Source organism: Zootoca vivipara, chromosome 4 (assembly GCF_963506605.1).
Source record: "Zootoca vivipara chromosome 4, rZooViv1.1, whole genome shotgun sequence".
NCBI lineage: Eukaryota > Metazoa > Chordata > Lepidosauria > Squamata > Lacertidae > Zootoca > Zootoca vivipara.
In genome coordinates, this window is record NC_083279.1 from 81,664,267 (window position 1) to 81,680,913 (window position 16,647).

At 41.3% G+C, this 16,647-nt stretch overlaps 1 protein-coding gene across 1 annotated transcript in view; it reads right to left on the minus strand.

The window, feature by feature from the left end:
• The window catches only part of DDX10 (DEAD-box helicase 10), a 168,454-nt gene that overhangs the window by 45,983 nt on the left and 105,824 nt on the right, over positions 1–16,647 (minus strand). Inside the window, exon 15 of the mRNA XM_035114420.2 lies at positions 14,048–14,209. Within this exon, the coding sequence (XP_034970311.2) occupies positions 14,048–14,209 (162 nt within the window). The remainder of the gene's footprint in view (positions 1–14,047; positions 14,210–16,647) is intronic.

Here is a 16,647-nt window from a genome sequence, read left to right on the forward strand (position 1 = left end):
GGTCTTTTCCAAGGATTCTTCTCTTCTCATGAGGTGGCCAAAGTATTGGAGCCTCAGCTTCACGATCCGTCCTTCCAGGGAGCACTCAGGGCTGATTTCCTTAAGAATGGATAGGTTTGATCTTCTTGCAGACCATGGCAATTAGTGGAAGATTATTTTAAAAAAGAAGGCATTAAAACAGAGTTGGTGATTTGCTTAATTTAAAGAATGCATGAAGAGAGTGAATCATTAAAGTTAAGGAGAAGAGGTATTATTTCTAGGGAATTAGGCGAAAACAAGTAAAGGAGGAAAAGGATGAATAAGCGTTAAGTCGACAATCGGAAGTTTTTTATAGTTTAATTTTAAATGCTTTTGTTTTGTTCTTTCTTTCTTTCTTTCTTTCTTTTTTCTTACATTTCTTCCCCCTTTTTACGTTCCTTTGTGTTATGTTATATTATGGGAATGAATGAGTATTTGAGTGTAATTTCTCTTTGTTTTTTTGTTCTTTTTTCTTTCCCTTTTGTTATCCTGATTTCGCCACGATCATGAGTATTGTGATTATTTAAGTTTAACCTAAGTTTGACGTGGTGTGAGGTTAATTTTTATGTTATATTTTCATTATTATTTCATTATATGTTATACTTTCAATATTATTTCATTATATATGATTTTGTGTGTTATGATTTCTTTATTTATATTATTGTTTTGCTTGGGTATGTATGAATTTAAGAAAGTGTATTTTAATATGAACTTCAATAAAGCTTATTTTAAACCTTAAAAAAAAGAAGACATCTGAAGGCAGCCTTCCTTAGGGAAATTTTTAAGATTTGATGTTTTATCATGTTTTTAATATTCTGTTGGGAGCCGCCCAGAGTGGCTAGTGCAACCTAGTCAGATGGGCGGCATAGAAATAATAATAATAATCATAATCATAATCATAATAATGAGATAAAAGGCAAGTCTTGCACGTCCTGCCACTCTAAAAGGCCAGAAGTACTGGAAACCCTTCAAATTTAGGCCAAATAAAAGTTCAAATAAAATGAAAATTTGTTGCCAGGCACTTAAAAATAGATAAAGATAATGCCAGGCAAATCTTCCTGGGCGGAACATTCCATAAGCAGTGAGCCACCACTGAGAAGGCCTGTTTTTGTGTTTCTATCCTCCATACCATCTGTGGAGGGGAGACACTGAGAAGGACCTCAGGTGGGCCTTCAGGGTCCAGGTTGGTTTATATGGGGAAGAGTAAGTATATAATGGAGCAGCTTAAGCGGTTTCAACATCAGCAAGTATGTCCTGTAGAGCAAATTACACATTCAACTTTTAAAATGGAAGAACAGTCACTATGGAACTGCAAAACCTCCTGTGTTTATATAAAAATTACACTCTACGATGGATTTAGCCAGACTGATGCTTTATGAGCAATTCAGTTCCTCCCATCAACTCAGCTTTGTTGTCTCTGGTATTTTCACCTTAACAAAAGCTCACTTTTCCCAAACACTGCAGCTGCCCTGCCTTCTCAACACATACCGGTAGTTGCCCACCACCATACACAACCAACAGCAACTTAGTATGTCTGTGAGCTGGGACATTTCAGTCAGTAGAACATGAGACTCTTAAGCTCAGGGTCATGAGTTTGTTGGGTGGAGGAGTCCTGCATGGCAAGGGTTTGGACCAGATGACCCTCGTGGTCTCTTCCAACTCTACAAGTCTATGATCTTGCGGCAGCAGCGATTCCAAAGCCTACATGATGTCTAACTAAGGCATTTAAACAAGACTCTCCCATCCCAATGCCAACTTTTCTTTTTTATAAACAAGCTCTGCCTGTGCTGCTTCCATTGGTGATGGAATTTTCACTTGTGCACATGTTCAGGTGACAAACCTGCAGATGAAATAATAATAATAATTTATTATTTATACCCCGCCCATCTGGCTGGGTTTCCCCAGCCACTCTGGGCGGCTTACAACAGAAAAATAAAATAATCGATAAAACATTAAAAGCCTCCCTAAACAGGGCTGCCTTCAGATGTCTTCTAAAAATCTGGTAGCTGTTTTTCTCTCTGACCTCTGATGGGAGGGCATTCCACAGGGTGGGCGCCACTACCAAGAAGGGCCTCTGCCTGGTTCCCTGCAAGTTGGCTTCTCGCATCGAGGGAACCACCAGAAGGCCCTTGGCGCTGGACCTCAGTGTCCGGGCAGAACGATGGGGGTGGAGACGCTCCTTCAGGTATACTGGACCGAGGCCATTTAGGGCTTTAAAGGTCAGCACCAACACTATGAATTGTGCTCGGAAACGTACTGGTAGCCAATGTAGATCTTTCAAAGACCCCCTGCACCATTGCTCAGCAGGGGATGCTAAAATAGGTGCATCAAGAGATTATAAACTCAAGTTGGACACTGGAGGGACAAGAGGACAGGGGTGAGACTTTCATGGATACTTCAATGCATATCACCAAGCAAGGCAGAAATGGAGGAAAATCTTCTTCAATGTTCTCCTATTAGTCTATTTCAGCTACAGAAGTTTAAACTGATAAGCTGCAGCTCTAGCAGGGCAGATCCCATATTTGACATCTTGGAAAGTCTACAGCAGTCTATTATTAACCTCTGCATACTAAGTATGACAGTGATGAGGACCCTGACATATTCCCACTTATGCATCCATTTTGGCTAGGAACAGGCCCTATTGCTGATTTTTCCTTACTCCAATGCAACACATCACGACTTCTCCATTCCCTATCTTGCTTCTGTTGCCTTTTATAAAAAGAAAACCTTGAATTTGGCTGGCTTAATCAATCAGCCTTTATAGGTTAGTTAAGCAAGTGGTGTTCAAGGCAAATGCTATTTTTATACATTTATACTTCAAGTATGCACAGATGTGAGCCAAACGCATCCTTGTATAATTCAGGTCTGTGTAACCTCTACCCAGGTAGGTTTTTTAAAAAAACAGAAATTGTCTGCAATTGATGCAGTTTTATAAGATGCTGCTGAAATTATTTTGCTTTGATGATAGTAAATTATGTTTAATCAAAATTATTGCAGAAGTTGCAGTGTATGTATTTTGGGCATCTGATTTACCAAACCTTTTCATGAAGTTGGATATTTTGTGGAATGTAGTCTTGGTTTTCTTTGCTAACCGAGAAAGGTTAGAAAAGTATCTTTCTCCCAAAGGAAAAACTGGGTATAAATATCCCTTTCTCTCAGCGTATATCACCCTTTCATATCACCTTTTGCTTGCAGCCCAATTTTTGCATTGCTGATTCAAATAATTATGATTTAATTAGAGCTACTCAACTGTATATCAATAATCAGTATTTTAGATTTGTAATACTAGCATTTTATAAGGTTTTTTTAATGTTATTCACCTTATTTATCTTCTTTTTGTAATGCTTAAGTTACTTTTAAGTTAAGTAAAGGAAATGTATATGCCCGAAGACTCATCCTTGAACACTAAATTCCCATCCACCCTCGACATGGCAGTCGTTGCAGAGGCAACTAAGGTGCAAAACTTAACTGCCGGACTCCGTTTCCGCTACATTGAAATCAAGCGTAGATTTGTCCTCTGAACAGAGCAAAGTTGTCACAATTTGTAACCGTGCAAAATCCTGGACTCCAACTCCCATCAACTCCCAGCCAGCGTGCCCAATGAACAGAGTTGACAGGAGCCATGACCCAACAACCTATGGAGGGCCATAGGTTCCCTGTCCTTGATTTACAGCAAGTGTGGGGAACCTTTGGCCCTCTGGGTGTTGCTTAACTACAATTCCTATCAACCCCTGCCAGCAAGGCCACTGGTCTGAGTTGATAGCGGCTGCAGAACCATAGGTTCCCCATCCTTGGTCTGCAAAAAATGCTGCCCATTTTGAGCCAGAGATAATGCTGTGGAACTCCATAATGTAACTACAAAAACCCCTCTTCTGCGGCTGTGCAATGAAGAAGAGACATTATACCTGTCTAATGTATATGGACACATCCATGCACATGCCTAAGCGATCACTGCCTGGAACACCCAATTCATCTAAGTTATTCTAAGAAGATCGTGTTTGTTTCGATAACGCAGCAGCAGGAGGAAACAAACTGAGAATAAACGGCAAATACAAGCAGCAAACCCACTCATTCCTCCCTGCCTCTCCACCAATGTGTTCCCACGATGTAGGTCATTTCTTACTGCCCCAGCAACCCAACTGTGACTTGTTCAATTCTGGTGCATTTTGTACACGATCCTGGCCCCTCTATAAGGCAGGACTCAATTTTCTACCTCCTCCAATCCAATTTCCAAACTACTTTGTCGTGACCTGCTTTGCTGTAGCTCGTCAACCTGTGTCACTTGGCCATTTCTCTGAAAAACTACCTGCTCTCTGTCAAAGTGCTACCTTTGAAAAAGGAGCGGGGGGGGAGGGGGAGTCAAGCTACATTAACAGTGACCTGGGGGGGGGGAGGAGGAGGAGGAGGAGAAGAAGAAGAAGAAGAAGAAGAAGAAGAAGAAGAAGAAGAAGAAGAAGAAGAAGAAGAAGAAGAAGAAGAAGAAGAAGAAGAAGAAGAAGAACTCAGACAGCTGACAAACCAGAACAAGCTGAAAACAGATTTGAAAGAGGACAACATGAAAAATTCAACAGAGGAAAGATTCTTCTAGGCACCGGGTTATTTTGTTATCCTTTGCTATTTTGGCGACACTCATTTGTCTCCCATTTCATGTCAACCAAATATAATTGAGTCATATGGAAATGGCAGGGAGCAAGTTAACTGGCATTGCTCCTCTGCAAGCTCAGGTGCAAATCCCACTGAATTGCGTAGAAGTTACAAAGCAGGAGCCTCTTGTAGATTTTATCCATCAAGATGCAATACTACCCAGAGAAGATGGTTGATGGGGAAAGGGAGATGGAATCACATTTCATGGAAGAGTGGTAGCAACACATGCAGAACCAGGGCAATGTATTAGATAGGAGGACAGATGGCAACATAATATATGGAATAATTTATAGGGGGGAAAGATTGGGAGACACAAAGGGATGGTGCAGGCTTAATAGAAATCGGGTTATGTGCCTGCTTGTAAGGGAGCAGAAGGCTTTTTGAAGAAACTTATAGCAAGTGGCATTTCAGAGGAAAGGTTTATGCAAGGACAGGCACTGCCACCAGGTCCCAGTTCGTGTGAGACGGATGTAATTTGTGGGGCAAAAGGTAAAGAATGAATAACGCTTCGAAACAGAAAATAACATGGCTTTCTTTTATTCAGCTTCCTTATTCAAGGGAGCACCCATGAAATCCGCCTCGGCAAGATTGGACTCCAAGCAACTGAAACTGCAATTTGTGTGATGGAAGTTATGCAGAAGCTCCTAAGTGAAAATCAGAGCTGTGTGGTGCCAGAAACAAAAATGGGGGAAACACAATGAAGAAACAACACTAATCATAATCATACTATTTTTGCTTCAATGGGTAGCTCTTATTTTACGACTCGGCTTTTATCTGCAGGCTTTCACAATGCTCGATTATCACTCAGATTTTCAGATTTTGCTAAACCGTCATAACTTATTCAAGAGGCAGTGCTTTCTGGGAGGCTGCGTGTCCATATTTCACATTAAGAATATGAGATTGTATCATTTGCTTTTGCTTCACCATAAGCCATTTACATGGAAAGAATTGGTGATTAAAATCAAATGACTTGTACGCTTGAAAAATAGAGCTATTGTGCCTTAAAGGGAAGCACTGTGTTTTATTCTGAAACGACGCTAGGCATGCTAATGTCCTCTGATACGCAGTTCTACTTTTCATGTTACACATCTCTAATGGGAAAAAAGCAACAACAACAAAGTCCCTGTAAGTAATTCATTTTGGGGGGCATTGCATGCCCGTTGCAAATATGTAACAATGTCAAAATACAAACAGTAAATTTTATAAACACCACGTTTTCGGTTGGTTATTAAAACCTTGTTATGTTTCACAATTTGCAAAAAGCAACCCAAATTATATCCCCCCCATTATATTGCAACTAATGAAATGTCCCCTCAGTAAAATGGATTAGTGTGATGGGTCATCTCTGCCACTTCTGCTAATTCTTGAAAGCTCTTTTTTCTGTGTCAAATATCTCATTCACAACTTACCCTTTACTCACCACGAGCTCTGCCTGCTTTCATTTCCACACCCGTCCCCATTGTAAGTCCATAACCCTCAATAGATTGTGTGGATAATGCCCCTCTCTGTCTCTCTCTCCTGCCTTTCTGGGGAACCAGGAACTATTGATCCCCCCTCGCTTGGGCCATCAACTCTTTTCTGTGGGGGGCCTTCCCACGGATCACTTCTTCTATGTTCACATTTGCATTCGTTCTAGGCTTTCAATGAGCACACAACACATGACCACATTGCACCAGAAGCCACCTGGCCAGATAGCAGAAGCAAGGAGGTGGTTTTTAAACCCACACTGCTCTTTTTTTGGCCAAGTATTATATTTTGCTTTTAAAGGCTGTATCTGACTGATGTCTTCACAATTGATGGCAACTAATTAGCCAACAAGAAGTTCCTTCGTTCCTATGACTGTTAAGTGAGGCTCCAATACTTTGGCCACCTCATGAGAAGAGAAGACTCCCTGGAAAAGACCCTGATGTTGGGAAAGATGGAGGGCACAAGGAGAAGACGACAGAGGACGAGGTGGTTGGACAGTGTTCTCGAAGCTACCAACATGAGTTTGACCAAACTGCGGGAGGCAGTGGAAGACAGGAGTGCCTGGCGTGCTCTGGTCCATGGGGTCACGAAGAGTCGGACATGACTAAACGACTAAACAACAACAACATGACTGTTAAGAAGAAACCACTCAGCTCAAAATCAGGGGAACCCAGCCAAACAGCTGAACTAGATATTTCTCCACAGCAAAAAATGTTAGCTAGGTACTTAGCAGAACATGAATATGGCACAAGACTGTGAAATTTCTGGCTGGGAGCCAAGTAAGACTGGCAAGACAAATGTGAAGTAGCATTGGTGCAACATAGGTGAAATTGTGGCATTGCCAAATGAAGGTCAGTTTTGAGGAAAGATTCAAAGCAGCAACTAACTGTAAGGCACTGCAATATCCTGCTGGGCTGAAGAGGTCGGTAAGACCTTATCATGTTGTTGTTGTTGTTGTTGTTGTTGTTGTTGTTGTTGTTGTTGTTGTTGTTGTGCCCTACACCTGCAGGCCTCAGGGCTGTTCACAGGGTAAAATCACAATATAAAAAACAATACACAATCAAAATAAAAACAAAAACAGAAACAACCGTATAATATCCCCCCAAAAGAAACACATTTTAAAAGAGCTTTGGATGACAATCAGCCGAAGGGTATGTTAAAGAGGAACATTTTTGCCTGGGGCCTAAAGGTATATAATGAAGGCACCAGGCAAACCGCCCTGGGGAGAGCATTCTACAAATGGGGAGCCACTGCAGAGAAGGCCCGTTCTCATGCTGCCACCCTCCAGACCTCTCGAGGAGGCAGCACACAAAAAAGGACCTCAGAAGATGATCTCAGGGTACGAAAAGAGGTTGTCCTTTAGGTATCACAGTCCTGAGATGTTTAAGGCTTTATAGGTCAAAACCAGCACTTTGAATTGGGCCCAGAAACTAGTCGGTAGCTAGTGCAGTTGGATAGGCTAGAATCCAGCCTTGGATCTCAAAGTTTAAGCTTAGATTCTACATATATAAAAACACAGGTGCTAATTCCATGATCAGAATGGCATAGCATTTTAGCTAAGACTAGCCAAACTAGCAGGCATTGGAATCGCAGGGTGTGGGGATTATAGAGGTACTACAGGGAACAAGCTACTGCTTCCAGGTCCACCTTTCGTTCTCAGAGTAACATTCTGCACTGAATTGGCTGAGCATTTCAGCTGCAGAATTCTCTAGAGTGACTTTCACACATTACATAACTAGCTCTGTATCAACTCACATGGGGAATGACTTGCAGAACCTTTTCCATTATATGTAGACGTTGTAGCCTAAGGGCAAATTGGTGGATGTTTGCGATGCAAAATAAATTACCCGTCCACTGAATTTTTTTAAAAATAAATGTTCTCTTGTATGCACATAGTAAATTTTCACTATTTGAAGAGAGGGAAAATGTAATTTTCTAATCATAATTAATATATGACCTTACTGTTTGCCTGGGGATATTTGTCAGACCGTACCTGCAAATTAGGCAGCCTACAGATTTGTCAACCTTAGCTTTCCATTAAAAAGAGGGAGGGGAGAATCTTAAAAATCTCTGTGTGAAATAAGGTATGTGCGTGTGGGGGAACAGTATTACTTTTAAAATGTGTTTAATTTTCTTGTCATAAAGGGGTGGGGGGTGGGGAGAAAAGGCCAAAGTCTCCTCCTAAATAAAGAGTATGAGATTTATTCACTGAAAGGCTGCTGTAGGTTGGGACATTTATCATAATGTCAAAACTCTACAGGCAAGTGGGATTCAGACAAACCTCCAGACTCTTGACAGTCAATACTTTGAAGACATACTGTACTTCCTAAGTATTTTAATATGCCTGCCAAGATGTCACATTTGGGGCACTGTCAAAAGTGGGGGGGGGGGGAGAACCTTAAGACGACAGAGGAAGAAATAACCAGAGTAAGTGGGTGAAAAGTATTACAGGAAAGATTATGAATATGTGCATGAGAAAATGAAAATTGCAGCTGCTCCTGCATTGTTTGGAAGGAAAAGACATATTGACAGTTATGAAGGAGGTTATTCTATTTACTGCAGTAATGAACAACAGTGCGAACGTTCTGCTCTGAGCATTTTGCACACATTATGTATAGCCACATCAGTTAATATGCAAGAGCTGCACCTGTTTTTATGGCCAACACACTCAGAAGAATTAAGTTCAGCTACCGTATGTCAATTTTGGTTCAAAATTGGGAAAGGAGTACGGCAAGGTTGTATATTGTCTCCCTGCTTTTTTAACTTATATGCAGAATTCATCATGCGAAAGGCTGGACTAGATGAATCCCAAGCCGGAATTAAGATTGCCGGAAGAAATATCAACAACCTCAGATATGCAGATGACACAACCTTGATGGCAGAAACTGAGGAGGAATTAAAGAACCTTTTAATGAGGGTGAAAGAGGAGAGCGCAAAATATGGCCTGAAGCTCAACATCAAAAAAACCAAGATCATGGCCACTGGTCCCATCACCTCCTGGCAAATAGAAGGGGAAGAAATGGAGGCAGTGAGAGATTTTACTTTCTTGGGCTCCTTGATCACTGCAGATGGTGACAGCAGTCACGAAATTAAAAGACGCCTGCTTCTTGGGAGAAAAGCAATGACAAACCTAGACAGCATCTTAAAAAGCAGAGACACCACCTTGCCGACAAAGGTCCGTATAGTTAAAGCTATGGTTTTCCCAGTAGTGATGTATGGAAGTGAGAGCTGGACCATAAAGAAGGCTGATCGCCGAAGAATTGATGCTTTTGAATTATGGTGCTGGAGGAGACTCTTGAGAGTCCCATGGACTGCAAGAAGATCAAACCTATCCATTCTGAAGGAAATCAGCCCTGAGTGCTCACTGGAAGGACAGATCGTGAAGCTGAAGCTCCAATACTTTGGCCACCTCACGAGAAGAGAAGACTCCCTGGAAAAGGCCCTGGTGTTGGGAAAGATTGAGGGCACAAGGAGAAGGGGACGACAGAGGATGAGATGGTTGGACAGTGTTGTTGAAGCCACCAACATGAGTCTGACCAAACTGCGGGAGGCAGTGGAAGACAGGAGTGCCTGGCGTGCTATGGTCCATGGGGTCACGAAGAGTCGGACACGACTAAACGACTAAACAACAACAACCGTATGTCTAATGGGGCCTACTACTCCAAAGTAAGTGCATGTAGGACTGCTGCCTAGAACGGCAGCAATTTTCAGACAAACATATATCCTTGCATCATTGCATGCCAGCCATCCCCAACCTCATGTCCTCCAGACTTTTTGGACCAGAACTCCCCTGTGACTATTGGCCATCCTGGCTAAGGGTGATAGGAGTCGTAGTCCAAAATGTCTGGAAGATCCCAGGTAGGAGAATGCAGCTGTACATTATTACTCTATATGCTGTTGTTGTTTAGTCGTTTAGTCGTGTCCGACTCTTCGTGACTCCATGGACCAGAGCACGCCAGGCATTCCTGTCTCTGCGTGCTCTGGTCCATGGGGTCACGAAGAGTCCACTCTATATACTAGGTGCTGTTTAAAGACAGATCTTCCAAAACAGTGGTTTTCCAAGTTCTTGTTGAGCAAAAGTGTTTGTTTTTAATTAATCCCAGTTCGAATTTATATCCAAATCAGTCAAATACTTAAAGGAGACCAAGAGAAATATTCACCTAACTATCGGACCATTTCAAGTTCTAAGGAAGTAATTTAGAGGCAAGTGCGTGGCGAAGCAATTCTAATGAGTAACTTCTATAGAAAAACTTTCAATGATTCAGAAGGAAAAATCTCACTTTCCCCAATTTAACTATACCTTTACCTACTTTAAATGAGGAACATTTCTGCCTTCAGGGGACCAACCAACATTAGGGTGGGATCAGAATGGTACTATAAATACATACTACCTGCATTAGAACGGCAAAGCAACTCCGCTCAAATTTCACCTCTGCCATCAAATTGCAGCCTCTACCCTCACTCCCCATCTGCAATAATGGGGAATTAATACTGACCTACTTTGCAAGGTTGTTGTAAAGATTAATGAGATGTGTGTGAAGTACTCTGGGCACTCAAAAAGGTATCATATATATATACCGTTAATCTTTTAAAAAGCATTCCTGTTGTTGGTAAGCCTGGTAAGGGTGTTGTAAAACTTACAACTGCATAATATTAAAGTCAACCACCCCCCACTGCAGACAGTGCCTTGCTGGGTAAAATAGTTTCATCCTTCCCTTTTGATACAAGGCATTTGCCATTAACTTTCAGCTCCCTCTTGTTTGAATGCTGTGAAAGTACGGAAAGCAAGATCGATCTGCGTTTTATTATGCTCTTCATAATTTTAAGTACCTAAGTCAAATCTATTAACTCTTCTTTCAAGGTTAAGTAATTCGAGACACCAGATTTGCATACAAGTTCCATTTTCCTTCTCTTCAGAGCTTGGTAAAAGAGCTGCTTGGTTTTTTTTCCAACTTTATATATCTGGGTTTAAAACCAGGAAATTCAGTATTTGACGCCTTTTTGTTTAACATCTACTATTTGGGGATAATTTTGAAGGATTTCTATTGCACATAATTGAATGTCTCCTACACAGTGTAACTATCTCTTAATTTCTAGCACTTTGGTATGTCAAGTATTAGTTTGCTCATAGCTTTATGCATGCAGCTGTGGTATGGAAAATGGGCCAATTACGCAGTTTTCCAAGCATGGGGAATCCGAGAACAATATAATTCATTAAAATACAAACTCCCAATTCATAAAAAAATCATTTGAAAATACAAGTAAAGCAATTAAACTCCAAGGATAAGAGGTAATTAAGAAGTGTGAGGTGAATGACTGCAGTATTATAAATCAATGAACCAGTTCACTGACAAATTCATGAACTCTGAAAATTAGTTTTTTGTACTTTTATTGCCAAGTTACAAAATACTTTATCAGCCACTCCTTCAGACTTTTAAAAATGCATAAGTGAACAACCCACATTAATCTGACATTTATTTAAAAAAATAAAACCAGCTAATAGTTACATTGGAAGAATGGTGTTATAGTACATTCTTCACAATGAAAAGCATTTTTTTTTAAAAAAAAATCAAAGTTATTAGCACCCTTATTATTGGATTCAAAGGGTATTTATTTTTATACAATGGACTTCATTATCCTTCATGAAATGAAAGGAACTTGAAACGGTAATGAAATAGTATTAGCAGGAGTATTGACAAAAGAATCTAAGTGACTCTTGATTTAGAATACGACTGCAATTTTTATACTGCATTTGAGGATTCCTGTATAATTGCAGCTTTTACATACAGATCAGACAATTTACTTCTGTTTCAAAGAGATGCAGAAGTATTCCTTCTGGAGAACTTGTGGGCTGCATTTTCATGTTCTCATCCGACAATTCTGCTAAGCAATTTTGTGATTCATTATGAAACCTTACATATGTACTTGGGAGTCTCACAAAAGTCCAAGGAACTTGCTTCTGAGAAAGTGATCACTAAGTCCCAGGGGAATGTGTCATATGCCCCCAGCCAATTACAGAGCAGTCTGCAAGTAAAGGGGAAAGACCTGAGGAGGTACTAAGACCCAACAGCCGAGGCAGCCAAAATGGTGTCCTCTAGACTTCAACTCCCATCAACTCCAATGATACAGTCAACGGTCAGAGATGACAGGAGATATAGTTCACATAATCTCTGCCAGCAGAGATTACCAGGATTCTAGACAGCAATACATGGGGTTGCTGCCAAGAATGGCAACTTCATGTCAAATTCTCCTCCTGTTTCCCTAATGTATAGTTATGAAGATAGGCCACTATCACATTCTCAGTTTTCCCACTAATACCCCACATTACTGACTGCCTCTACAGGGGCAGAGGGGAGAAGGAACATAAAATGAGGTGATATCATCATACATTTCTATAAATGTATAAATGTGAGAGAGGGTAAATTCATTTTTGGGAGAGAGTGCAAGGAGGAGCCTGGCTCCTGATATGATAAAACTGTAGTCAACAAGGATCCCAACACTGGACGTGCACTGGTCCATGGCTACTTAGGGAGCAGAGGCAAGCAGGAAGATGTGAGTAAAATAAATGAGGAATCAAGGAAAATAAAAATTATGTTAACTCTGCAGTTCAAGAGCTTGGGGTGTGGGGCTAGCTTGAGCAAAATAAAAAATGATATACTGTATTAGCCTTAAGCCCCACATGCACAACACCAACATGCAATGTTAAATTGCAGCTGATGTACCTTGCCTAATTACAGAAGAGAAAAGTAGGCATGCTATTTCCACCCCCTGGCAAATAATAAAACATTCTGCTACCATCTCTTCAGCCTCTCCTTGTCAGGAACCTTTCAGTAAACTTTTAATAGTTCCTTAGATTCTTTGAAACATGGATTATTTGTTCTTGTATCTATCTTGAACAGGGCTCTGACCTGTTATAGATTTTTAAGCCCTATCAACAGAAATGCTATAAATAACAATAATGAGGAGAATGATCAATGAGCATTATAGAGATAGAGTAACCTTTGTAACTATTCTCTGCTGTCAAGTTCACAAACCTTCAGCTCTGGTTTATGACAAATAAATGGTCCAGAAACAATCTTTGCATTTTTATGACCTACCGTTTACTTTTTTTTTTCAATGCCAAAAATGGAGTTTAAAGTACCGACATTAAAGCTTTACATTATAGCTGAAATCAATCACACTATAGCTATGACACTTCCTGAATAATTCATTAGAGTTTCAATCACATCTATGAAAAATGTAGGCATTTAAATAAAATGTATTATGCCGAAGGCCTCATTGATACAGGACTCTCTAGTGGTCTCTTCTTGGTGGTTTACAATATCATGTCCTCTGCTATAATGACCCTTCAAACATTGCCCTGCTTTCTGCCTATGAGCACCAAGAAACCAAAATTTAACATTGTCAGAATATGGAAACCTTGGCTCTCTAGAATTTGTTGGACTACAACTCTCCTCAGCCTCAAGTCAGTATGGATATGGGAGTTGTAGCTCAATGACAGTTGGAAGGGACACAGTTTCCTCATTTCTGAAATAGAGTAAGGGTTTGTTAGGCAACTAACCAGCGTGGTTTGGTTGCATATTGGCTTCCGTGTCACTTGTAATAATTGAAGCTAGAAGGTCAAATGCGAGTGGCAGGCCAACACAGTCACTTGTCAGCCATGGTTCCTGTCCCCAGGGAATAGCAATGGTGGTGTGAGAAGCAGTCATGTTGCCCACTTCTACTGCCTCATCTCCCCAGTTCATACAGTGGAGAAGCACAGGAAAACATCACCCAGACTCTATAAAATGCTTTAAAAATCCAAATGTTTGAAATGGATAAATGTCGTGCAAAATCCTTCATTCCCCAGGGTACACATGTCAGCATTTCACAGTGTTTTGTCTCAAATATTCTGACAAATGGAGGGAAATCAACTTACCCTGTGTTTTTCTTTAATCTTCTTCCTATATTCTTCTTTGTCAAATTTGTCCTCTTCCTGCAGCCTCTCTTTTGCTTTGTTGAGACTGATTCCACCACTGTCGTCGTCATCTTCTGCTTCATCGTGGACAGATTTTTGTGCGGGTGGCCACTGCTGAATTAACTGGATTTAAAAAGAACAATGAAAAATATCATTGCATCACCCTACATTCTAATTCTGATTCAAGACTTGAATCAGGCTTGATGTACACAAGTGCTGTCACTTATGTAGCCAAAACAGGAACAGCCACAACACAGCAAGAGAGGTGTCAACAGAGCTGGAGTAACCTCAAGGTCCAGAAGTAAAATGAATTAGGAAATCTAACCTGGGGGACCCTGAAAATAGCCCTGTGAGCACTGAGTGTCCTCAATGGCCATAGAATAATGACCAAATGCCTCCCACCCACCCCCCAAAAAACCCTAGATAGTTGGGGCAGTACAGTGGAACCTCGGTTTACGAACACCTCGGTTTATGAATTTTCGGTTTACGAACGCCGCAGACCCATCTGGAACAGATTAATTTCTTTCCATTACTTTCAATGGGAAAGTTCGCTTCAGTTTATGAACGCTTCAGTTTATGAACAGATTCCGGAACCAATTACACCTATGCTTCGGGTTAAGTACGCTTCAGGTTGAGTACTCCGCGGACCCGTCTGGAATGGATTAATCCACTTTCCATTACTTTCAATGGGAAAGTTCGCTTCAGTTTATGAACACTTCAGTTTAAGTACTCCGCGGACCGTCTGGAACAGATTAATCCACTTTCCATTACTTTCAATGGGAAAGTTCGCTTCAGTTTATGAACGCTTCAGTTTATGAACAGACTTCCAGAACCAATTGTGTTCATAAACCGAGGTACCACTGTAGATAACAATGGACAGGAGCACACCATACTGCAGGTTTGTTGCAGGTCCCACTGGTAAATTCAATTCAATGTAATTGAACATTTAATTGCAAAAGGATTTTGCAGCATGGAGGGATGGCAAAGTGGGCGCAGCAGGATGATGAGCTTCTTGGAATCATTGGGAAATGGTGAGTTAGTTTGGAGAATCAAAAGTCTCAAGGTCTACTGCATGGAGAGAGAGAGAGAGAGTGGGGAAGGAAGAACCAATGGATGTGCAATGGTGAATGCAAGGTCTCTCAGGCACATTGGAACAATAGGATTATAGACCTGGAAGAGTAATTGAAAATCAGCTAGTCCAGCCCCGCTCCTCAGTGAAGGATCTGCAATGCAGCATGCACTGAGCTGGCACGCAGAAATGCACACATGGACATAAGATATCTCATACCGTACTTCCTAAGCACCTACAACAACTAGGTGCTGCATATAGTATGTGTTGTCTAAAGTATGTGTTGAGTTATACAAGCATTATACAAACTGATAATCTCAACTGCAGAGGCTTCTGAAAAGGCCATCCTTGTGTCTTTAAAGTCTTTTTTTTTCATATTTCTCTCCCTCTGAGATCAGCTCAGAATATATCACCAAAGCCCATATTGCTACTTCACATTCTGAACGCAGCGTCGCACCCAACACGATCATTCCTCACACAAATTCATAAAAACCACTCTTAATACATCGACCTAATTATAGAAACTGACAGTTCAGCATCCATGGCTGCCACAGAAACACATTATAGGGCTTCCTAAAAAGAAGGGGGAAAACCTTGGCAACTTTTTATGAAGCTACTATACTCACTTATCCATCGTCTGCAGTTTCAAATTAGCCTTTGAAACAGCAATGCGCTATATTTATTTTAAGAAGCAAAGCATTACGACTTCAGCTTAATCAGAGCGTTTGTCGTAGCCTTCTGTGCAGCCAAACTAAATGCTTCGTTTTCAGGCAAGAAATCATGGGCCATTGTAATTTGCTTGCGATACATTTCCATAGAAATTCAGTACCACAAACATGGCCACAGTGATAATCCATCGGTCAGTGTAGTCTCAAAGACTGCATTTGGCCCATTGTGCCCTTGAGACTATAGAAGGGGGTCAAAAGCTGTTGCATGCAGGAAGGGAGAGGTGGGCCTCTGTTCCAAACCATACTGTGACTAACCACTATTTCACTGGTAAGGAACATGTGCAAATTTAGCAACACCTATGGGACGCAGGTGGCGCTCTGGTCTAAACCACAGAGCCTAGGGCTTGCTGATCAGAAGGTTGGCGGTTCAAATCCCTGCCACGGGGTGAGCTCCCGTTGCTTGGTCCCAGCTCCTGCCCACCGAGCAGTTCGAAAGCACATCAAAGTGCAAATAAATAGGTACCACTACAGCGGGAAGGTAAACGGCATTTCCATGCGCTGCTCTGGTTTGCCAGAAGCGGCTTAGTCATGCTGGCCACATGACCTGGAAGCTGTACGCCGGCTCCCTCAGCCAATAGAGCGAGATGAGTGAGTGCCACAACCCCAGAGTCGGTCACAACTGGACCTAATGGGTTAGGGGTCCATTTACCTTTACCTGCAACCTAGCAACACTTCCTCTTTCCTTCCACTCTACATGTTACTGTATAGTCACATTAGATTGCAGAAGGAATTGAAACTGACAATTGTCACCATCTGCTATGGAA